Source organism: Rhinichthys klamathensis, unplaced genomic scaffold (assembly GCF_029890125.1).
Source record: "Rhinichthys klamathensis goyatoka isolate OS25496 unplaced genomic scaffold, OSU_Roscu_1.1 h1tg000028l_1, whole genome shotgun sequence".
In the NCBI taxonomy this organism is placed as follows: domain Eukaryota; kingdom Metazoa; phylum Chordata; class Actinopteri; order Cypriniformes; family Leuciscidae; genus Rhinichthys; species Rhinichthys klamathensis.
The window spans coordinates 386,058-411,372 of record NW_026606578.1 but is presented as its reverse complement, the minus strand read 5'-3'; the positions used below and the strand labels follow the sequence as shown (position 1 = coordinate 411,372).

Sequence of the window (25,315 nt, the reverse complement as noted above, 5' to 3'; positions counted from 1 at the left end):
AATGTGGTTGGAATGAGCGAATTTTTATTCAGAATGATGACCACCATGATTAATTTATGTTTCTTTTTAAAAGACAGAATGATTTTGTTACCTTTCTGTTCCTCTTTTATTTCCTCCAGCCCAACCTCACATAGTATCAATAGACTCAAATAGGAGTGTGAATTTACACACAAATCATCAAAGACATATTCTCCTCTGCATAAGTGTGTGTTATGTGTGAGGTGATTGCATTGAGGTAGATTTGATTGCAGAAAGTAGTATGATTTTACGATTATGTGTCAGTGCAAATGTTCCATATTTATACATTATAACTATTTTTTCATCATTGCATTCTCCCACATTTCCCAGGCTCTTGGTATGGCTGCGAAGTCCTCAGAGCCGGGGTCAGTTTCCATTCCCATGGAGGAGACTAAGCGTGCGGGAGGAGCCCCTCAAGATGCTGCCATGCTGACCCACCTGAAGAAGGTGGAGAACCATATCACTGAGGCACAGAGGTTTTCTCACCTGCCTCGGCGTTCAGCAGTCGACTTGGAGTTTACAGAGCTTTCCTACACCATCCGTGAGGGCCCCTGTTGGAGGAGGCGAGGTATTGCATGAATCTTCAAGATTAAGCTTATGTGGTGGTGATTACTGTAAGATGAAGCTTAAACTTGGATAAAAATAACTACAAATGAGTGATTATAGTATGTTTTTCAGGTAGCATTAGTGGGTTACATATTTTACCTTTGAGATTTTTTTTATTGTGTCCGAAATCAAGACGCTGACAGTTATTTTCCTTTTATTGCCCATGAGTACAAAAGTGATCATGTGATTTACTGCGTTTATCTCTTCCAATCAATGACAAACTTTCCAGATATGATAAGCTACACACATATTCACAGATATAATAATATTAGCCAAGAAACTGTAATCATGCAACAAACCAATCGTAAAACTGTGCTGACATGAACAACTTATTTGTCTGGTTTTCTTGTGCTAAACATTTATTGTGTCTGAACTCAAGATACTGCTAATAAATTAAATTTATTACATGGTTTCTGGAATTCTCAAATCTGATTGGTCGATCGCTGTTGTCAGATCTCCATCATCCATGCCAACATCACCTCATCCTAGAACTGAAACCTACTTTCACACAGCAGATTCAAACTCTTTCGAACTTGTGCCATCTTGTGTCTCAGTAATCAACTGTAGTAAAAATGAAAAGGATTTTTTTTAGCGGAAGCTTTTATCTAATGTACTGGCAAGATCATACAAATAAATACATTTTTTCATGTCGTCTTATTTACTTGGTGAGTTGGTGCATCGGTGTCATGATGACCCAGTTGGGGTTTGTTTTGTGATATGGACAGAATAGCTATACATAATCCCTTATCACTCCAAACTCACGACACACAAACACACATATACATGGACGTAATACTATTAGCCCCTCACACACACTCCGCCCTGTGTCCTGGGCTCTGGAGTGCTGTTCTCAGCAGACTTTAGATATAGTAAATAATTCACTTCCCTAGACGGCACACTGCTCAGCTGTCTGCTGCATAACCTAGCTAAACCTGCCCGGGATGAGCTCAGCCCACACACGTGAATGCTCACACACACTTTATTGATAAGGACAATCTTCTTCTACACCACCCATTTTTTTTAAATCTGGTTGCAATGATTCATTGTACTTGGTTTTTTTTTTTTTTTTGCTCTGCAGCATAGGCTGGTTTTTGATGGACATATGAGACTGGATAGGTTTATCTGACATTCTCGTGAGATAAGATAAGAGATAAAACTAGTCTTAAGAAGGTATATGGAGAGCTTAGATCAAAAGAGAATTGTTTTGTGCTTAAATGCTCTTAAACTAATAGAAATTGTTAGTTTGAGCTTTGGGTGTATGTGCTTCACTGGACTGGGCATTTTATCTTTATATCATGGTATATTTTCACTGTACTCTCATTTCATCTTTATGAAACTTCCTCGAAACATGTTGAGTGCATTAAGTAGTATATAATAAGTAGATTTTGTTTAATATATATATATATATACACTACCGTTCAAAAGTTTGGGGTCAGTGAGAATTTTATTTTTATTTTTTGGAGGAAAGAAATCAATACTTTTATTTATCAAGGAATAATTAATTTGATCGAAAGTGACAGTAAAGACATTTATAATGTTACAAAAGTCTTTTGAACTTCCTATTCATCAAAGAATCCTAAAAAAAAAAAAAAAAACTGTACAACTGACAGACCAACAACTGTTTCAACATTGATAATAATAATAAATGTTTCTTGAGCATCAAATGCTCATATTATACTGATTTGTGAAGGATCATTTGACACTGAAGACACTGACACTGGTGATGCTGAAAATTCAGCTTTGATCACAGGAATAAATTACACCACTTTACTATATATTCACACAGAAAACAGCTGATTTACACTGGAATAATATTTAATACTATAACTGATTTTTGTTGTATTTTTAATCAAATAAGCGCAGCCATGGTTAGCAGAAGAGAATTCTTTTAAAAGTATTTAAAATCGTACCGACCCCAAATTTTTGAACGGTAGTGTATATATACACACACACACACAATTTTATAATTTAAATATAATTCATACATAGGTATGCTTTAGACATATGCTTTACAAAAAAAATGATGACATCATTGCACAATTACTCAAAAGGAATAAGTCGATTTTATTTAATATATACTATATGTATACAAAAATAGCTTATTAAATGTATATAATTTATGTGTGCGGAGTTTACACCAATGCAAATAGCCCGCATTGTTGGCAGAAGCTATTTACACTAACTCCACCCACCATTGTCTGATTGAGCCAGACAAAATGACAAATGATATCTCACTGATGACAGAGTAGCATGGAGAGTAAGGCGGGTTGCATAAACTTTGACCGAATTCATTCTTCTCCCTTTTCCCATCGCACATTAGCTCGTAGAGGCCTTTATTTTAAATAAAAATTACGAAAATATGCAAAAAGTAGTAATAAAGTGCCTAACAGGTATTTAATAGTGGGAATATAGTGTTTAATGGGCAGGATTTGGAGTAGGTGTAGGGGAGGTAATGTCAAGCAGGGCCGGCGATTGCTATAGGCGAACTAGGCGGTTGCCTAGGGCGACAAATGTGTTGGGGTCGCGGCGCGCGGGCGCCCTCTAATCTCGCCCTTGGCCTACTTCCCATTAATCACAGAATTAGAATGACAAGCGAAACAAAAAAAACAAAAACACGTTTATTAAACATGCGCCCCCTCAGCCACACGTTTATTGTCGTTAGTTTCCAAACGGGGGGGGGGGTTACGTTATGTTACGTTAGGCAAGTGCTCAGCTGCTGGCGCGTTGATCGAAACCCTCTGATGCACAGGGACGAAAACGGAGAAAGCAACAAGATAAAAAGAAAGCCCAGTATAGAGGTAAGTCTTCTCATCTCAGCCATTTAGGTGTCAAACGATTTTTTTTTACTTAGTATTGTGCACAGCACAGGCATGGCCATCGGGACTAACCGGGAGCGAATTCTTTTCCCCCAGGATGGTAGAGATTCCACGTGCTTTTTGGGCCGATACATCATACTTTTATTATTTATTTATTTTGTCTTAGTGGCCCATAAAACTCGTACATCGGCCCATTCGTTTTGTTTTGTTTAATTGGCGGCGCTGGGTTACTTCCAAGTAACAAAATTAATTATGAAAGTTTCCTTTATTTTTCAGTGCATTTGTTTTACAATAGCTTATGGCTATTACTGACATGGGATTAATATTATAACTATTATTATGTAGTAGTGTAATGTAGACAGACACTGTAACTAAAAGAGGTTTGAATTTGTCTTTGTTCAATTTGCACACTGAATAAGGGTTGGAGCTTTTAATTTTGAACTCTCAAAGTGCACCAGATTGATGAATTTGCCATTAAAATGCACAAAATTTTCTTACGGGGGGCATACCCCCAAAACCCCCTTAGCCTTGTAGCAGCCTAATAGATTAGTAATAATAGTAGTGGTGGTAGTAAATGTAATATAATACAAGTTACATGGTCAGACAAAATGTATTTGTACAATGCAACTATGTAGGATGATAGAAATATCATTGAACGTTCTTTGTAGCATTTGTATGAACAATTTATTATACAGTTGAAGTCATAATTTGCTTGTTGAAGTTTTGGAGAGACTAAAACTTGGGGGGCGCAAAACTCAATCTCGCCTAGGGCAACCAAAGGGCTAGAGCCGGCCCTGATGTCAAGTAAAGTAATGTCCCAAAAAAGCAGCACCCATTTATTGATTTATAATAAATCATATGTCTTTCTCCCTCGTTCTATGCTCCATGTATTTTAGCCAGTAATCCTCATGGAGTGGTTGCAGTGCTGTGTTAATGCTGCATGATGGCTTTTGCACACACAGCAGCTCCTATAGCTTCATGTCCTCCAGCATGCTGAGCTCCACCCACACACACACGCACACACACACACACACACACACACACACACACACACACACACACACACACACACACACACACACACACACACACACACACACACACACACACACACACACACACACACACACACACACACACACACGGCACAAACCAAGCACATGTGCACGACAGATGTATCATAAGGTCTCCTGCACACATGTGAATCATAGAGTGGTGATCTCTATGACATTGATAGCCGGTCTCTCCTGTCCTGAGACTATGTTTCTTATATGTTTGAATGGTGTGCCTCATTATGTTTTTTTCTGAATTAGCACCCCATACATTAGTATGCCATTCTTTCATTATTACCTCATACCTCATTATACAATACCTCTGTTGTTCCATCTGTTGAGAAGCAAGCTCTTTCATGTGCAATTTCTGTATCAGCAGTTTCAGATGTATCATTTACTGAAAAATATTTAGGTCTTAGAAAATTTCATAACCTTATCCATCCATTTCAAATAATCTTGGAAATGAGATAATATTGCTCAACAACTGTATTTACAGTCTATGTGACTTTATAAAACAAATTTGTTTTTGTGAAATATTATTACATTTTAAAGTAACCTTTCTATTTTAATATATCTTAAAATTACGGAGCATTTTAAATTTATGGAGCATGTTGATGAAAAAAATATGGGAGATGAGAGGAAAAACTAAATGTTTTCTCCCATTTAATATTTTTTCCACCACCATGTCCCTTAGAGGTTATGTATAAAATATAATTTATTCTTGTAATGGCAAAAAAAAAAAAAAAAAAAAAAAAAAATTCAGCAACTATTACTTCAGTCTTTAGTGTCATGTGATCCTTCAGATCCATCATAATAATATGCTTATTTGGTGCTTAAGAAACATTTATTATTATTATTATTATCTATGTTGAAAACAGTTGTGTAGCTTAATATTTTTAACTAAACTGTGATTATTTTTAATTCAGGATTCTTTGATGAATAGAAAGTTCAAAACTTTCAATAAAGTTCATTAATTTAAAAATAGTCATTTTTTGTAACATTGTAAAAGTCCTTACTGTCACCTTTGAGCAAATTAATCCAACCAGACAGTATAAAACAGCCACAGCCGGCATGGACATTTATATGCTTTGAAATTCAGAAATGTTTATGCATTATGCATTTTCAAACTGGTAAATTTTAAAAATACTGCAAAGGGAAATGTATTTGCTTGCATGCTAGATACATGTTGATCCAGGTTTACCTTGTTGTTTTTCTCACCTTTTCATTGTTGTGCAGTCCATGTGGAATTTCATTGTGAAGGTCATACAGAATTTTTCCTCTATAAGTACTGCCCTTAGCCTTGAATGATAATGTATGTGAGTAAAGGCAGAGCGAATAGATTAATTATGTGCAGGCTGATGGTTTTGTTTCTGATTGATAGAAGCTATGTGGCTTTCCTGCCATTTAACTCTCCTAGATGTCATACTGCCTCTTCCCTCTCCTAGCCTCTCATCTTTATTGATCGGTCTCTGTTGTTTTTGCTTGTATTACTGGCCCCTCTCTCTCCACTTTGTCTTTTCCTCTGGACTCCTGTTCACCTGTCATGTTTTATCTTCTCTTATCTTCCTGCAATTTCTTATCCCTTGTTCTGTTCCTCCTCTCTCGCTGCTTTTAGAACGTGTCGAGTCATAAACATTCTGAATTTTGGATGGTTGCTTTGATCTGAACCTGTGGGAACTAGCATACAGTACATGGCTGCTCTATATGTTATACAATACTAGTGCAAATGCAAATAAGCCCCGTGGTAAAGTTAGAGTTATGAGTAATGCACAATAGTCACAAATCTGCTCTGTGAATATACTACATCTTCAGCACTGTAAAAAACACATGTGAAATCTACAGTAATTTACTGTATTTGTGCACAGGAAATTATTGTATACAAGTTCACAGTAGAATACTGTGTATTCAGTCAAAAATTGCAGTAATGAATAAAGTACTGTAATCAAACAGTTGACGGTAGCCATTGACTTCCATAGTATTTTTTTCCCCATTATGGAAGTCAATGGCTACCGTCAACTTTTTGATTATCAAGTTTAACATTCTTTAAAATATATATCACTAATTGTATAATCAATTACATAATTGATTATTGTGTGTTCTACAGTGCATTTGAGGTTCTATAAAGTATGAGTGTGTAGTGAATGTAATCCAGAAATACTACATTCACCATGTTGCCCTTATCACATGACCTACCAGCGTCAGTTATGTCGCTTCAATGACATTCACAAATCCTCTCCCGTGGCCTCATGGTGGGATTGTAAAATGTCCATCGTATGCACACTTCAAAAGTAGGTCATCCGGGTCCTTTTTGCCTACTCTTTTATGAGTACTGTGAATTCAGACATACTTATTTTGTCACTGTTTTTCGCCTACTATATAGTAGGGAAGTATGTGATTTCAAGGTAAAAAAAAATCAACAAATAATGACAGGGCAAATGAACAGAACCAAACCAAAACAGAATACATTACAATTATATTGTATATCTGAATTATGTTTTCATGTCATTTTATCAATTCAGTTTTTTAACAATTCAGTGTTATTTAACCGTGTTATTTAACTGTTTTTTTCTTTCTAATGTTGCTGCTGTAGAACATGGACAGTACAAGCCAAAAGTTTGAACCAACCCCACATTCACTTGAATGACAACTTTTGACTGTGGTACATTATGTCATGGGAACATAGTCGTGTTTATGTTTATGATTATTTATGTTTATGAATTACTGTCTAATGATCATAGCACCATGATTTAAAGTGTTATCAGGAAATACTTAACACTTCCAGTGACCAGCTTCAGTATTGCTGTAAAGCTGCAATACTGCATTGCATGAGGCAAATTGACGTATACTTACGCAAATTGTTGGTCAAAATTAATGCTGGCCAAGAAAACTGATTCATCAGTCAGTATTTATGCCCTCCTGCCCACGCAAACCAACTCAGGACTAAGTATTATGTCTCTGGGGGAGAGTCAGTACATAGCTTGCCCTGCTGTTTATCAGTCATGCTAATGCTAACAGCAGCTCTGTGCGAGAGGAACAAGCTGAGGCTACAGTTAGCCAGTGCTCTGATATTTACTTGGCCTGTTAGCTTATATAAAATATACCTCTGAGTCTTGAATGAATAAATGAACGAATGAGGCATTTATTTTGCGCTTTCATATGTATACTGTACACCCAAAGTGCTTTACAATCATATCAACCACCACCAGTGTGCAGCATCCAAGATGATCTTGCCTATAACGTCACAAATAGAGAGGGGCAGAGGGACAGATTACACTTTGGGTTGTGGTACTATGATATTAGACAGTTATTAGTTTGAATAAACATAAGTAATCACAAATGTAACCACTAGTATGTGCCCATTACATGTGTTTAACAATGTCCTACAGCAGCAAAATGAGAAACAGTGATGGTTCTTCCATGCTTAAACACTATTACCGTTAAAAAAGCAGTTCTTTCAAATTAGTGTGTTTTACTTTACAGTAACACTGTTGCTACTGTAAATGAAAACAGCAAAAATACGGTTATTTCTTATACAGTAAGTTACTTGTCAATAGCTGCCAGTTAATAACTGTGCTTTTCTTATACAGTAAGTTACTTGTCAATAGCTTGCTAGTTAATAACTGTGCTTTTATTTTACAGTAAGTTACTTGTCACTTGCTGCCAGTTAATTACTATGAATTTCACAGTCATATTTCTTACAGTGAGGGGTCTGTCTCTGCTTAAATAGCAGCTAATTAACCCAAAGACATTCTTGTAATGCGCACCAGATATTTAATTCAATTTGAATTCAACATATCGTTTTTCCACCTTATAACTGTTTGCTAGCTTGTTCTAATGCAGAATCTACTCGGTTACTATCTTAACCTCAGTTCCCTGAGAGAGGGAACGAGTATTGCGTAGCTATACGCAGTGGGGGAAACTCCTTTTCCTCGATTTACTGAAGCCTATATGTAAAACGCATTTGCAGCTGCACAGCTAGCGCACTGAGCGTCTGACACGCTCATAGGCTGTGCTGCAGCAACTGCACATCCAATGGCGCAGTAGACTCTGACGCGCGACCAATGAGCTAGCCCAACGTCAGAGCCCGCCGAGGGGGCGTGGCCCAGCCTATATAGACCCCCGAATTCGCCATTATAGCAGGTTTATACGACTGAAGCGACAACTTCACCAGTTACCATAGTGCGGCCGGCTACGCAATACTCGTTCCCTCTCTCAGGGAACTGAGGTTACAATAGTAACCGAGTAGTTCCCTTTCGAACGGTCACTTCATATTGCGTAGCTATACGTAGTGGGGATGCCATGCAAAACGCCGCACCCTGAGTAACTGGTTGCACTGCAACTCAGGACCCCTGAGCTAACAGAACAAGCCAGAACCCAATAACATATGCATATACGTATATATATAACAGACCAGACACAGTCGGGTCTGAATAATAAATATAAAGTCAGTAACAACTAACAGAATATACTAACAAAACCAGACACCGTCGGGATTATTAGTATAACTTTATTACCGGCCGAAGCGGGTTTATATAAATATGTATGTGATTATGCACAGTAATTTTTGTAGACAAGACCAGCCACTGTCAGGTCTCAATCATACCGAAAGCACCTTCGCCTGCAGGGAAGGTACCTCCATATTATAGAACTTCATAAATGTGGAAGGCGAGGACCAGCCGGCCGCATCACAAATATCTTGAATGGGAAAACCAGATGACCAAGCCCACGACGAGGCCATACCTCTGGTCGAATGGGCCTTGACACCTATGGGGCAAACCTGACCCACTGAGGCGTAGGCCAAAGAAATGGCATCCACTATCCATCTAGACAGTCTTTGCTTAGTGACTGGATCACCCTTAGATCGGCCACCAAAGCAGACAAACAGCTGTTCTGATTGTCTAAAAGACGCAGAACGCTCCAGATAGATTCTCAACGCCCTGACAGGGCAGAGAAGATTAACCTCCCCATCCTCGGCAGAAGGGGGAAGGGCTAACAGCGTAATAACTTGTGCTCTAAACGGCGTTGAGAGCACCTTGGGTACGTAACCATGCCTGGGTTTGAGAATGACTCTGGAGTCATCCGATCCAAACTCCAAACATGCAGGACTCACAGAGAGGGCCTGCAGATCTCCCACTCGCTTGATAGATGCCAATGCCAACAGGAGAGCTTTAGCGAAAGTGGTTTTAGATCAACCGACTGGAGCGGCTCAAAAGGTGGTCCCCTCAGGGCCCTACGGACCGTGGAGAGGTCCCAAGGCGGCACCGAAGGGGGCCTGGAGGGGTTAATCCTCCTAGCACCTTTCAGAAACTTTACCACCAGGTCATTCCTTCCTAGTGATTGGCCAGCCACCAGAGCATGATGCGCTGCGATGGCTGCCACGTACACTTTGAGCGTGGACGGGGTGCGGCCCGCGTCCAGTAGCTCCTGCAGGAAGGAGAGCACCACCGAAACCTCACATGACTCTGGGTCAATACGATTTCTCGAGCACCAGCTGGAAAAACCCGACCACTTTAAAGCATAAAGGCGCCGAGTAGACGGGGCCCTTGCTTCAGAGATAGTGCTTAAGACCCTGTCAGGAAGGTCCCCGGGTACCCGTTTAGGGGCCACACATGGAGGGCCCATAAATCGGGTCGGGGATGCCATATCGTTCCGTTGGCCTGTGTGAGGAGATCCTTCCTCATCGGAACAGGCCAGGGGGTCGTGTCTGACAACTGAACCAGTTCCGGAAACCATGGTCTGGATTTCCAGAGAGGAGCCACCAGAAGGACTGGGCATCCGCTCTCCCTGATCCGCTCGATAACTTGTGGGATCATCGAGACGGGGGAAAAAGCGTAAAGGGGGCGGCTGGGCCAGAGCTGAGCCAGCGCGTCCCTGTTTTTCGAGAAGAACACCCTGCAGTGGGTGTTGGCTCTCGAGGCGAAAAGGTCGACTTCGGCCTCGCCGAACATCTCCCATATTAGACTGACCGTCTGAGGGTTCAGGGACCACTCGCCTAGGGGAGTGTTGCCCCTTGAGAGCATATCCGCGCCCACATTCTGGACGCCCGGGACATGCGCTGCTCCCAGAGAGCTCAGATTGGCCTGTGCCCACATGAGGAGGTCCCTCGCCATAGCATACAGGTTGCCTGACCTGATGCCGCCCTGGCGATTTATGTAGGCCACCACAGACACGTTGTCTGTACGGACCAGGACGTGGTGACCCCTGAGGTTTTAACAGAAAAGCTTCCAGGGCCAAACCAACTGCTTTCATTTCCAGACAGTTGATATGTAAGCTCTGCTCCGTGCTCGACCAGAGGCCGGAGGCAGGCTTGCCCTCGTGCAGCGCTCCCCAACCCATGTTGGATGCGTCTGTAAAAACCACCTTCCTCCTGGAAACTATCCCCATGGTCACCCCCTTGCGGTACCAGTCCTGAGCCCGCCAGGGAATCAGTGTTCTTAAAAACACGTGATTCACCATAATGCGCAGGCTGCCTGACTGCCATGCATGGGTTGGCACACGGCGTTTCAGCCAGTGCTGCAGCGGGCGCATGCGCAGTAATCCCATGTGGAGTACTGATGATGCGGCTGCCATTAGACCAAGCAGTTTCTGAAACCTCTTCAGAGGCGCGCGCTCGCGCGCCCTGAATGCGGCTGCCAGTGTCTGCACAGAGAGCGCGCGCTCTTGAGTGAGCCGCGCTTTCATTGTCACCGAGTCTAAAACCATGCCCAGAAAGACCACAGTCTGGCTGGGGTTCAGTTCGCTTTTGGCAACATTGATTGTGAGACCCAGGCATTTTAAATGGCCGAGAATCAAATCCCTGTGAACTATTAGTTCGTCTCTCGACTGCGCTAGCACCAGCCAGTCGTCGAGATAATTCAGCACATGCACTCCCTGGCTTTTCAGCGGGGAGAGCGCTGCATCCATACATTTCGTGAATGTACGGGGTGCCAGAGCCAGACCGAACGGCAGAACGGTGCATTGATATGCCCTCCCCTCGAAGGCGAATCTCAAAAATGGCCTGTGACGAGGGTCGATCTGAATATGAAAGTATGCATCTTTCAGATCCATTGAAACAAACCAATCCCCCGGGCGAACTTGCGCGAGAATTTGTTTGAGTGTTAACATTCTGAAAGGCCGTCTCATGAGAGCCCTGTTCAAACGCCTCAGATCTAGTATGGGTCTGAGCCCGCCGTCTTTCTTTGGAATTAGAAAATAGCGGCTGTAAAACCCCGAATACATTAGCGCGGGAGGGACTGACTCTATCGCTCCTTTTGCTAATAATTCCTGAACTTCGGTGCGAAGCACGTCATCCACGCCGCTTCTCACCGATGTCTCGATAACCGCCTGGAATTTCGGGGGTCTGCGAGCGAATTGGAGCAAGTAGCCTCGCTTTATAGTGTTTATGACCCAACTCGACACACCAGGGATGGCTTGCCAGGCCATCACCCGTGTGGCTAGGGCGTGACACACTGAATGGGGGGGACCGCCTAACATAGGGGGACCTGATACCCTTATAATGTGATTTGTGCACATACTGAGTGTTTGACTGACTGTATAGGCTTTTGCCCGGGGGGAAGTCAGTGTTACAACAGGGCGGGGGCCGCCTAGTGAAGGGGGAGCGTGAACCCGTGTGTTGTGATTGTGAAACATGCTCTTTTTGTGCTTTATTTGGGTCGCCGTGAAAACGGCCGTGAAGATGCGCTCACTGCTGCGGGCCTGTTTACAATAATAAAATCCCCAGCCGCCTGAACTGAACAGGGAGCTGTGGGAAGTTTTGCTGTTTTTTTCGAGGGTGGTCCGGCTAGCGCGAGACACGAGCCCTCTCTCTTTCCCCTCCGTGCTAGGACGACTTCGGAGGCACCTGGTCGGCCACGGCGCTGGGTCGAGGGCCTTGACGCCTGGGGAGCGGGTAGCGCTTCGCGGGCCTTGACTGGCGTTGGCCATCAGCCGCAGGGCGGGGCTGAGAGGCCTGTTTCACCGGCTTGGCTGGATGAGGCGAAGGCGGCGGCTTGGGCTTGCTGGTCGCGGAGCTCGAACGTTTCGGCAAGAAGTGTCGCATGGCCTGGGACGCTTTCTGTGCCTCTGTGTACCTTTCCGAGAATCCCTTCACCACCGGGCCGAAGAGACCGGAGCTGGACACCGGGGCGTCGAGAAACCTCGTTCTGTCGGCCTCCTTGATCTCGGTGAGGTTAAGCCAAAGATGGCGCTCGAGCATGACCAAGCTCGCCATGTTTCTTCCGATGGCCTGTGCTGTAGCCTTAGTAGCATGCAGCGCTAAGTCAGTGGCACTCCTCAGGTCCCGAAAGGTCTCCGGGTCCGGACCGGCCTCGTCCATGGACCGGAGGAGTTTGGCCTGGTAGACCTGCAACACGGCCATCGTGTGCAGGGCCGATGCAGCCTGACCGGAGGTGGAGTACGCGCGTCCAGCGAGGGCTGAGGTGTTACGGCAGGGTTTGTTGGGATGAGCGGCTCTAGCTCGCCAGCTAGCTGCAGTGTTCGGGCAAAGATGAGCTGCCACGGCCTCTTCAAGGGGCGGCAAAGACTCATAACCCTTTTCCGCTGCGCCATCCACGGAGGAGAGCGTCGCGGAAACTGCAGATCCCACACGTGCTGAGTATGGAGTGCGCCAGGCCTTGGTTAGCTCCTCGTGGACCTCGGGGAAAAATGGCGCCGGTTTGTGACGCGGGGCCTGCTGGCGCCCCTCCAGAAACCATCCATCCAGCCGACTACGAGGCGGCTCCTCGGGCGAGGCCCACTCGAGCTCGAGGTCTCCGGGTCCGCTGGTTGGGCGCTGGTCTCCTGCGAACAGGACCGGTGATGGCGTTTGAGTCGGAGAAAGTGAAGCACGCGGGGACGCGGCCGGCGTGCGTTCACAAATCTCCATACCCTCCGGTTGCCGTTGGCTGCGACGCTTCTTCTTCCTCGGAATGGAAAGCGTGGTTGAAGCGGCATCGCCGTCCCGAGAGAGAGCTAGCCGATTGCGCAGCACGGAGATAGGCATGCTGTCGCAGGCCGCACATCCGCCGGCAGCGAGAGCATTCTCTGCGTGGTCGACACCCAGGCAGGAAATGCAGCTCGTGTGCTGGTCTGCCTCGTGCAGACGGCCTCCGCACGTGGCGCAGGATGAACGAGGCATACTGAAAAGAACACAATATAATTTTGCAAAGGATATAGGATGTCGCCGGATAGCCACAGGTGAGACGGCGTCAGGAGACAATCGACGTGCAGGCGAAGTCTGCTGAAGAGAAGCTCGCTCAGGCTGAAAGGCTTGTTCGACGGCGAATACACAGTAAAAAGCTCAGGGACATGTGTACTGTCGCTGAAGGAGTAAAATCTGCTATAATGGCGAATTCGGGGGTCTATATAGGCTGGGCCACGCCCCCTCGGCGGGCTCTGACGTTGGGCTAGCTCATTGGTCGCGCGTCAGAGTCGCCTGCGCCATTGGGCGCAGGCGCATGTGCAGTTGCTGCAGCACAGCCTATGAGCGTGTCAGACGCTCAGTGTGCTAGCTGTGCAGCTGCAAATGCGTTTTACATATAGGCTTCAGTAAATCGAGGAAAAGGAGTTTCCCCCACTGCGTATAGCTACGCAATACGAAGTGACCGTTCGAAAGGGAAATTAGATTTTGTGCTCTTGCTTGAGGGTGTTAATCTTAAAAGGCACCTGTTATGCTTTTTAAAAACATTTTTTTTCAGTGTGTGATATAGCTGTTTGTGCATACAAACAATCTGCAGAGGTACAAAGCACAAAGTCCACAGTAAAGGGAGTTAATTTCTCCAACAGAAAATACTTGTCTAAAAATGCATTGTTTGTAGTCCTGCCATTATTTCTGACTACACATTCTTTGACTATACATTTGCATAATGCCTACTGGCTGCTTTGGTCCGCCCTCAAAGAACAGGGTGAGTGAATTTGCTATGTCGAGGAAATACTGTTTTTTTCTCTGTACGGCTGGAATGGACTTTACCGACACCATTGTTACCATACAGGTTTTAGCTGCTCACAAAGCCTCCGGAGCAGAAACTTGATTATGTTAAAGGGTGTTACATTTCTGACACACTCTATAAGCGTTTGACCAACAGACTGGGCCAGATGACCAATCAGAGCACAGACTGGACCTTTTGAAAAGGCAGGCTTTAAAGAGACATGAACTAAAACAGAGCGTTTCAGGCAGAAGGTGAAAAAAGGGTGCTGCAGCAATGTAGTAAGAGGGGAAAAAAAGTTGTTTTTGAACTTGAAATCATGTAAATGTATTCTACCAGACCTCAATTAGAGAACTATAAGTATTCTGTCATTGCACAGTTCATTCAGTATTTAAATTTTTAGCTCTCATAGCCCTTCCACAAAATCGTGTTTGCCTATATGAGCAAATTATTCATAATTATAATTTGTTTCCTCATTTTAGGTAAATCATGGCCATGTTGTACTAATTCGTTCCATTATTTTCATTAAATTGATTTAACTACTATTTAACTATTAAAACAAGTGAATGAAATAGTACAACATGGCAAAGATGTTGAAACATGGCCACAATATAATTTTTTTCCTGTATGTCATGTGTTGGGCTCCGTCCAAAGCAACCTGCTCCATGTAAATATAATAATATTTTAATGAGTAAAACTTTTTAAGGCAAAAAGATTTAGATTGTGAATATAAATACTGACTTTTAGTCTTAATTTCCTTTCAGGAACCCTCCTAACACTCTGTAGAGCTGTACGTTTCTAACACAAGACCATATCGCTAGCAGATTGATGCTTTCTTCCTTATCAGCACACAACCACAAACTGCATAGATGCATCTATTGATTAAATGAGTTTAAACTTTCCAAGAGCGCTCTCAGGCTGATCCCAGTTCAGCCTATTCTATAGCACAGACCCATGTAAGTGATCTCACGCAGTGCTGTTTGTTTTTAACTCATGCTGGAGATGGAGAAAAATATATGAGCAGATTAATGCTCAGGTTACACATCCTCAGCATGTTGCAAAATCTAAAGATGAATTATTAGTTACAACAGGATGCAGGGCATATCATTTGTGGATGAGTTGCTAGCATTTAATACTCATGCACGCCACAGAATCAGATCATTGGTATGCAGAGAAGCATACAGGAAATTATAGGTCGATGTGAGGGTGTTGCCCATGTCGCTCTCTTTCTCTTTCTCTTTCTCCATTCTGTCACTTATCGTACATAAATTTTTCCATGATATGCGGAGAAGGAGAGAGAAATTCAGGGAATGAAAGAGAGCAATCAGAGCACTTAACTAATGACTCAAGGATCTGACTGAAATATAGAGAGACATACAGATAAAGGGGGAAGACAAAACGTATAACATAAAACCAGGGATCTTCAGTGAGGCATCTGTGGTCCTAAGGGGGTCTGGATACCACTGTTACAGATTCTGAACTCTTTCTTTTGCATTAAAGGGGTCATGACATGGATTTTTATTTTTATTTTAATATGTTCCTCGAGGTTCACTTATAATGTAATAAAGTTTTTTGCACAAAAAAAATAAATATATATATATATATATATATATTTGTAATATTTTAAACATAAAAAATATTGCAAAGCGGAATCTTCATTACATTACATTTATTATTATCAGTGTTTAAAACAGTTGTGTTGTAGATTTCTGATATATTTTGTGGAAACAGTGATACATTCTTTTTCAGGATTCTTTGATGAATAGAGAGTTCAAAATAAAGTTTTTTTGTAGCAACGAAAAGTCTTTATTGTCGCTTTTGATCAATGCATCCTTGGTGAATAAAAGTATTAATTTCTTTCTTTCTTTCCTTTTTTTTATCTTCCTGACCCTAAACCTTTAAATGTAAAATGCATGTTTCTTAAAGTTGCTAGGCTTACAAGTCAACACTTGCATACTATGTAATTTTTGCTATTTCAAAAAGATTTAAGACCACTGACATAAACAAGAAGCTAACAATGAGTGGCAGTAGCAGCACAAGTTTCTGTCTCCCTCTTGAGGCAGAGATAAGAGTCACTGGTATGACTCAGTCTACTAACATGGGGGGTCTAATTTTTGTGGAAGAATTTAAATTTAAATCCATCAAGCTAAAGGCAATTTCAACTGTTTATCTCGTTCATTCTTTTGTTACCCTGAACAGTTTTAGTGTAAATTAAAAAAAATGTAAGTTCCTTTCATGATGTTTAACAGTCTGTGGTATATCTGGTTAGTAATGTAAGTGATTGCATTAATCATTATTATATCATGTCACATAATATGTTTAAATTCAAATGAATGAGGTGGAAGGAATTGAACTTCATTGCTTTTTCAGCACAATTGGATGATGTTTCAAATCGTGACTGTTATTCTGTCATTAGTTTAAATAATTTTATTGGACATTACTTGAGGGTTAATATTTTAAATATTACAAAGTACTTCATTGGAGTTCACATGTTTTGATTTTGTATACAGTATATTCATATAATTCAATGTTTAATCAAGCCTATTTTTGTTTGATGCCAGCTAACTCTGTCATGCATTTAATTTGGCAAGCTGTAACTCTCAGCAGAATAAACACAATGTACCCAAAATGCTGTGTGCAGGATTTAAGGCCCTTCTGAAGTGTCTGTCCGGAAAGTTCTGCAGTCGGGAGCTTATCGGAATCATGGGACCCTCCGGGGCCGGCAAGTCTACTCTCATGAACATTCTTGCCGGCTATAGGTGGGCATGCATTTATGCACATAGAAGGAATATTCCATAATTCATTTCCTGTTTATCACTTCCCAGCCTTTCTTTTTCTAGTCTCATTAAGATTTCTGTCCCATGTCTCTATCTTCCTGCAGAGAGACAGGCATGAAAGGACAAATTCTGGTGAACGGGCGACCCCGTGACCTCCGCACCTTTCGAAAAATGTCATGTTACATTATGCAAGAAGACATGCTACTGCCAAACCTAACAACACGAGAGGCAATGATGGTGAGATCCTTTGTGTGTGTCTGCATGTGTGAGCATGAGAAGCGCTCTAGAATACTTAATTCTGATTGGTCAATCACTGCATTCTGTGGACAAATATATGCATCATTTTCATTAAGCAGTATATATAAAAATTGTCCCTGGCAACCAATCTCTTTTCCTCAAATAATAAAATAATTTCAATTCAAATAATTATTTTATGCACAATTATTTGTACATAAACACCTTCAATTATATCCGTATAGAGTTTTTTTATATAGTTGATTATAGATTAGCCCTGTTTTAATGTAATCTTTCTTTGTTTTGTTTAGGTTTCTGCTAACCTTAAACTTAATGAAAATATGGACGTGAAAAAAGAACTGGTAAGCTTTTGCAGCACCACTAAGATAGTAGCCTATGTTATGTTAGAAAAATGATCAAAACTATGAAGCTGAATGGTGACACTGTGTTTATGTGTTAGCATAACTAATGATATAATGTGTGACAGGTGAATGAGATCCTCACAGCATTAGGACTGCAGGAGTGCGCCCAAACTCGCACCATCTCCCTGTCTGGTGGCCAGTGTAAGCGGTTGGCTATTGCTCTGGAGCTGGTCAACAACCCTCCTGTCATGTTTTTTGATGAACCCACCAGGTACCCAGAGCTCTAGTATTACACACAGCTTTATTCTTAACCATAATCCTTTTAAAATACAATGTATGCATTAATATTGCTCCTTTACGAAACCTTTCTGTTTAATATTTCCAAACTTACGTGTGTTTGTCTCTGTATGTTAGTGGTCTAGACAGCGCGTCCTGTTTCCAGGTGGTGTCCTTGATGAAATCTCTAGCTTTGGGAGGAAGAACCATTATCTGTACGATCCACCAGCCCAGTGCAAAACTATTTGAAATGTTTGACAAGGTCATTGCTGTATTCTAAAATGATATCGTATTGTGAAAAATGTGTTTCTGGGTTGAAGGACTGGAAGTGTATGAGGATATTAATGTGTTCATGTTCTTCTTCAATACTCTGTCTGTTCTTCTGTGTAGCTTTATATCCTGAGTCAAGGTCAGTGTATATATAAGGGGACGGTACCGTACCTTATCCCTTACCTGAAAAACCTTGGACTCCACTGCCCCACATACCACAATCCTGCAGACTTTAGTAGGTCTACTGTGTGTGTATGTGCGTGTGTATGTGTTTGTGTGTGTGTGTGTGAGAGAGAGAGTGAGTGAGAGAGTGAGAGTGAGAGAGAGAGAGAGAGAGAGAGAGAGAGAGAGAGAGAGAGAGAGAGAGAGAGAGAGAGAGAGAGAGAGAGAGAGAGAGAGAGAGAGAGAGAGAGAGAGAGAGAGAAACAACATTGATGGCAACATTTTCATTTTTGGGTGAACTATCCCTTTAAAAATGTCACACCTAATAAGATTTAATAAGATTTTAATAAGAATATTAATAAGAAATTAATAAGATTTAAGCCAATATGTTTGGTCAGGGAATCCTGCATTTTTTTTAAATCAATTTAACATTGATAGTGGTAAGAAATGTTTCTTGTGCAGCAAATCATATTAGAATGATTTCTGAATGATCATGTGACACTGACGACTAGAGTAACAGCTAATGAAAACTCATGAAATGACATTTTAAAATATATTAAAATAGAAAACAGTTCTTTTAAATTTAAATAATATTTTACAATATTACTGTTTTTACTGTAATATTTTTGATCAAATAAATGCAGAAATGGTGAGCATAAGAGCTTTTGAACGAAAGTGTATCTCCTAATTTACTTTTATTTGTTTTTGATTGTTTTATTTATTTATTTATTTATTTATTGTAATATTAGTTACAGTATATATTGTATCCAGTGTGATTGAGTTGCTGAAGGCATCATGCCAGTGTATTCAAAGAGTTAATAATTGTTTTCGGCTCCTCTTGCCTATCAGTCAGTCTCTCAGCATGTGTATGAATTCTGCTGTCTTTCTGCTGGCAGTAATCGAGGTCGCCTCAGGAGAGTACGGTGATCTGAACCCTGTGCTCTTCGAGGCTGTTCAGGGAGGCCTGTGTTCAGATGAGAGCAAGAAGAACTCCATTGACAAGAATGACCCCACCACATCCTGCCCCTCCCAGTGTTATAATGTGAGCGATGAACACACACTCTCACACACAAAATCTGTCAGTCTCTTTATCAGTCTCTGACCCGCTCACCTCTTGTGTTATTGTGGATTCGACCAGGATTCAGGCTACATTGAGAAACACACTTTTGCCACCAGTACCTTCACACAGTTCTGCATCCTCTTCAAGAGAACCTTCATCACAATATGCAGGGACACGGTAAGAATTATCCTCTCTTGTTATTGTCTGTGGATGTTAAAGAAATCCAACAACAAAAGCAACGTCTCTGTGTGTGTGTTCAGGTATTAACCCACCTGAGGGTGATGTCACACCTGTGTATCGGCGTGCTGATTGGTCTGCTGTACCTGAACATTGGGAATGATGCCAGCAAAGTGTTCAACAACACTGGCTTCTTGTTCTTCTCCATGCTGTTTCTCATGTTTGCTGCACTCATGCCCACCGTTCTTACATGTAAGGCAATCTGTGTGTTTGGTTGTGTTTGCTTAATTCTTTATGAGCATGGAAAACAGATTTGATCTGAGTGATTACTAAATCCTTTTTGGTTTGTTATGAATTAGAAGCGTTCTTATTGGCTTGATTGAGAGTTATGGTTCTTACAGAATCAGTGGATCAAATTAGACGCTGATGCAATGATGAATTTTCCTTGCAGTTCCAATGGAGATGTCAGTGTTCATGAGGGAACATCTTAATTACTGGTACAGTCTAAAGGCGTATTACCTGGCTAAGACCATGGCTGACATTCCATTTCAGGTACTTCTGTTTACATCTTTCTCATGTGATCATGTTAAATCAAAGCATAGCCACTAATTCAAAGGGCTTGAGAAGTTGGCATGTGAGAGGACAGACATTTCTAAATGTTGGGAGGATGTCAATCAATGCCCTACTGGGTCTGTCACACTTTTCGAATCGTTCATATGTCTCAGGTAAAATTTATGAGTGCTTCTTCTCACTCTTCCAGGTCATTTGTCCGATAATGTACTGCAGTATAGTGTACTGGATGACAAAGCAGCCTCCAGAGGCTGCAAGGTATCTGCTCTTTATGGCGCTGTCCACCTCCACTGCCTTAGTGGCTCAGTCTCTGGGGCTTCTCATTGGAGCGGCATCCACCTCACTGCAGGTATGAGGACGTCAAACTAGTGGTGGTAACATGCACTACCATTCAAAAGTATGGGGTCAGTAATTTTTTTTTTTTTAAAGGAAATTAATATTTTTATTCTGTAAGGATGCATTAAACTCACTACAAGTGACAGTGAAGACTTTAAAATTGTGTAAGAAAAAATTATGTAGATTTTGAAGAAGTTTATTTCAGCGTAGCAGTGACAAGTATATAAAGCACCTTGGGTTCGTCGGCGTCACAATGAATGTTAATGAATTTACCTCCTTAAATGTTAATGAAGTTACTATTATTGTAAGAGCTGTGGTCTACGTATATGTTAATGAATTTGAGACACCCCACTAAGACAAATATATCACGTTTTCCACAAAAATATTTATCTTCACAACTGTTTTCAATTTTGATAATAATAAGAAATGTTTATTGAGCATCCATTCAGCATATTAGACAGATTTCTGAAGGATCATGTGACACTGGAGAAGACTGGAGTAATTGCTGCTGGAAATTCTGCTTTGCCATCAGGAGTAATAAACTGCATTTTAAAATATACTGACATAGAAAACAGTTATTTTAAATTGTAACAATATTTCACAACATCTCTGTTTTTTTTTTCAATCAAATGAATGCAGTGACCATAAGGCTTTTTTTCAAAAACATTAAAAGATGTACTAACCCCAGACTTTTGAACTGCAGTGTACATCAGTGAATCTAAAATGTAATGCATTTATTTTTGCTATGATCATTTTAATACATTTAATACCTGAATACATTTAAATTTTATGTCAGTGTCATTGCCTGGCAGTTATGATATCATGCACATATCAACAAAAATATGTGTTGTATCCTATGTCATTTATACACAACATGTACTTTAACAGAGGAGTTTTCAAACATAAATTAAGTAATTTGTCTGATTAAAGATTATTCTCATAATTCCAAACAGTCTTTAGACCACTCAATGATACTCTAATAATTCAGTAAATCTGTTAAACAATATTGCTGTCACGCTATGGCTGGGCGTGGTGTAGGCAGGACTTGAAGACGAAGATTAAAAAAAACTTTATTAGCAGAAAGATAACTACACCAAACTTAATGTAAACGTTAACGAGAACCGACCAGGGAGCAGACCAAGTAACGGAACATAACATTTTATTAATATTTTAACTTGACTAGTTAACTTTGACAGCCCTAAAAATGCATTCAGTTAAATTCCCTTTTACATTGACTGTTCTTTATATTTTCCTCTTTCACATCTTCAGGTTGCCACATTTGTAGGTCCAGTCTCTGCCATCCCAGTTCTTCTGTTCTCGGGCTTCTTTGTCAACTTTGACACCATCCCCAAATACCTTCAATGGAGCTCCTATGTGTCGTACGTCAGGTCAGTCAAGAACCATAACAATAACAATCATAAACAGACATTCATCCCCTATCACAAAAATATCACACCCACACACTGATCTATTCCTCTGCAGGTATGGTTTTGAGGGTGTGATCCTCTCCATCTATGGCATGAACCGCTCAGAGCTGGAGTGTCCCGGCGTGGTGTGTAAGTTCCAGAAACCAGAAGAGGTGCTGCAGCTGCTGGATGTGGAGGATGCTAAGCTCTACGTAGACTTCATTGTGCTGGGGCTCTTTTTCGTAATTCTGAGACTTGCCACGTACCTTGTTCTGCGGTATAAAGTCAAGTCAGAGCGTTAGGGCCGGAGCTCCTCTTCAGACATAAATTTTATTTAACATACACATAAACTCATAAATGCACATAAAAATCTTTTTGCAATGGACGCAGAAACCAATGCACATTGATTACGGGCCATTTTTTGGCAGTGCAACATTTATCCTCAGTTTTTGTTACTTGAAAAGTATTTTAAATTCTCTAAGTATAGAATAGTGAATTAATATGGAGGTTTTTTACTTTAACTTTTATTTTTTGAATGTATTCCATGCAGTTTAACTGTAAATGTACCCGTTACTGAACATTGAAGCATGAGTCTGTTGACAGGATTGGATGTATTTACATTGACAATCTCATGACAGCTCCCAATAGCATGTGCATTGGCCAACAGCCAACATGTGAACAAGTCTCTTTATACCAGATTGAAGGATTATCATATTATCTCACTGTTAATGCATTTAAATTCAGACCAAGCTGAAGAACATCATCAATATGTGTTTAGGAAGAGAGTGCGATGCATGCTTCGGGCACTTAAGGACATGCAGGCAGCAGAACCAAGAACTCTGACTGAGGTGTTCGGGATATCCTAGACTATAAGAATCGTCCAACCAGCGTATCTTCAATTCCATTTTTGTCTTCCCACAATACACTGAGCTTGAGGAGAAAATATCTTCTGCAACCTGCTGAACATAAAGACTTTCATGATCTCCCAAGGCAATTCTGGGCAAAGCCACGCCAACCTAAATCCAACCTTCTGAGGAATGTTGAAGCAAGTGCCCTTGATGTGAACTGCCTATCATTTTTTTCTGAAGGGGATCTGAAATCTTGTTTGAGAAACATTTCGGCATTTTGTCAGCATCCATCTGTCTCGTTACCTTGAATTATCTGACAACTGCCTCTTTGGTATCCTGAGAGATAAACAAACTATAGTTTGTGGGCTTTTGCTCTCTCGTTTTCATCAGGAGGGATCAAACCTTGAACTTGTACAATAAAAATCTCCCTACAGTGACCAAAAAGATTTTAAAAAACTCCACTGAATTTACCGCATTCAGCCAGGAACGACATATCAAATGTCAGAAAAACATTTGCAATCCTAATGACTGATATTTAACATCTTATACGAACATCCATTACTGTTTATATAGGACTCGCTGGCCTGTTTCTTTATGCTTCTTTTGCGACTGTTCCCTGGACACTTAATCTGCACTGCTGAGGATATCAGGACATTTGCAGATAGTTGACACGATCATATAGATGCTGGATGAACACTTTATGCCATCTTCAATGTGCTTTTCTGGATGGATTAATCTATGACTCTTCTTTGCACTTGTATGTACACTTCCTCTTCCCTGCTTCTCCCCCCTAACAGCCAGGCTATTCAATACCGCAATGCAAACATCTTCACAACAAGTGACTCAATGGAATATTTTTGAGTCCTGCTATGTGTTATGTCTCCTTATATAATGAAGACTACTAATAATCTGAGTATACACAAAGAAAAGTATATGTGTTATGCTTTAAGCAAGACTGTAAATACATGTATGCACTTTTTTGATGTTGTTTTATTAACTTTTTTGGACATTCGTTAATTTTATTTTTATATCCTTAAATATGACATGCAATTCTGGAAAAGGGAGTGTTGTGACTGGAAACTGCATGATGAATTTGGAATCAAAACACAAGGTGCTGTGACTGAGGAATTTTTGTTGCACATGTGTTGTAATACAGAAAATACTCCCAAGTTTTTGAATAATCTGCTGCGGGTTAATTTTAGGACCTCTTGTTTTTGTTTTAGAATGTTGCCATTGGCAAGTTGACTCTACTTGAGCCATCTGAGTTGTAAAAATGTGATATACAGGTTTTGAGACCGGAAGGTGACCCTCAGAATGTCAGTAGCATTTAACTCTCTCTAACACATAGTACTGTAAGGTACGATTGCTCTTTTTCTAGAACAATCTGTCCGCCGTAACATTGCACACAGCTTTAAAGATGATCTTTTGGTCATTCTGCAAGTGAAGAATTGCTGCTCTAAAATCAGTTTTGCTTCTCTGCCATATGGTATACCCAGGGAAAACTAGGTCAGCACTTGGTCGTGGATGCTTTCGGAGCAAGGGATCAATGAAACTATTAGCTGCTCGACAGTCAACAATTCAATATTGCTTGACTCCAACCAATCAGCAGTCGCTTAGACAAAGTGGTATCTGTTCTATTTCCTTTAGAGTCATTGGAGAGGTTTAGAATAAGGAAATGTTCACCATCAAGAATCTTTCTTCTAATGGTACACAGACATAGTGTAGAGAGTTGGATAATACCTGTTTCTAATAGCAATAGTATTGTTCTGTGCCTAGTGAGTGATGTTTCCTAATCCTTGAATATTCAATTTTCAGTGCTTGTGTGTCAATTCTCTATTGTGTACAAATCATCATTTTGCGTGTCTGTGTCATTAGAATGTGTCAATATGTTTTTCTGTTTGTGGATGTTGAGAGACACCCGGATGAGATCACACACTCATATTTAATTACGATAGTTTTTATTTAAAAGCAAAATCACATTCTTTGTTACGCAGCATGCATGCCTTAACAAATAAAAAAAAGTTCCCTCTCAGATTAGAAAATAAAAAATAAAAGCAGGTAAAGTGCAAATTGATTTTAGAAATATTGAAAAGGACTTCTGTTGATTTAGTTTTATGTACGAAACATTCTGCAAGGTTTTGGCTTGCACAGCAGATGTGCAGAGAACAAGAGTTACTGCAGTTAGCTTCCTTGCTGCATAATTGTGTTGGCCTCATCAGAAATGCAAGTTATGTGTGTTAAACCATGTTCAAATGATTATAATAAATGCATTTATATATTACCTACACTTAATGATTTCTGTCTCTACATTTCTAATTTTCGGTATTTAAGGGGTTGGATATTGCTGGATTTTGGTTTACATTGCTGCTTCAATGTATGAGTAATTATAATCCAGGTATTAATCAATATTTTTCCTTCTTAACATCACATGAGTTGAATGACT

General features: G+C 40.9%; 1 protein-coding gene across 1 annotated transcript; it reads left to right on the top strand.

The window, feature by feature from the left end:
- The first annotated feature begins 357 nt into the window (after positions 1–357).
- Positions 358–24,102, top strand: abcg4a (ATP-binding cassette, sub-family G (WHITE), member 4a). The gene is made up of 14 exons (XM_056244759.1): positions 358–586; positions 17,036–17,153; positions 17,276–17,408; positions 17,717–17,767; positions 17,893–18,038; positions 18,182–18,305; positions 18,434–18,548; positions 19,372–19,517; positions 19,614–19,712; positions 19,796–19,964; positions 20,164–20,264; positions 20,473–20,631; positions 21,888–22,006; positions 22,101–24,102. The coding sequence occupies exons 1-14, from the start codon at positions 358–360 to the stop codon at positions 22,324–22,326; spliced, it is 1,935 nt and encodes a 644-aa protein (XP_056100734.1). The 3' UTR covers positions 22,327–24,102.
- The last annotated feature ends 1,213 nt before the right edge of the window (positions 24,103–25,315 follow it).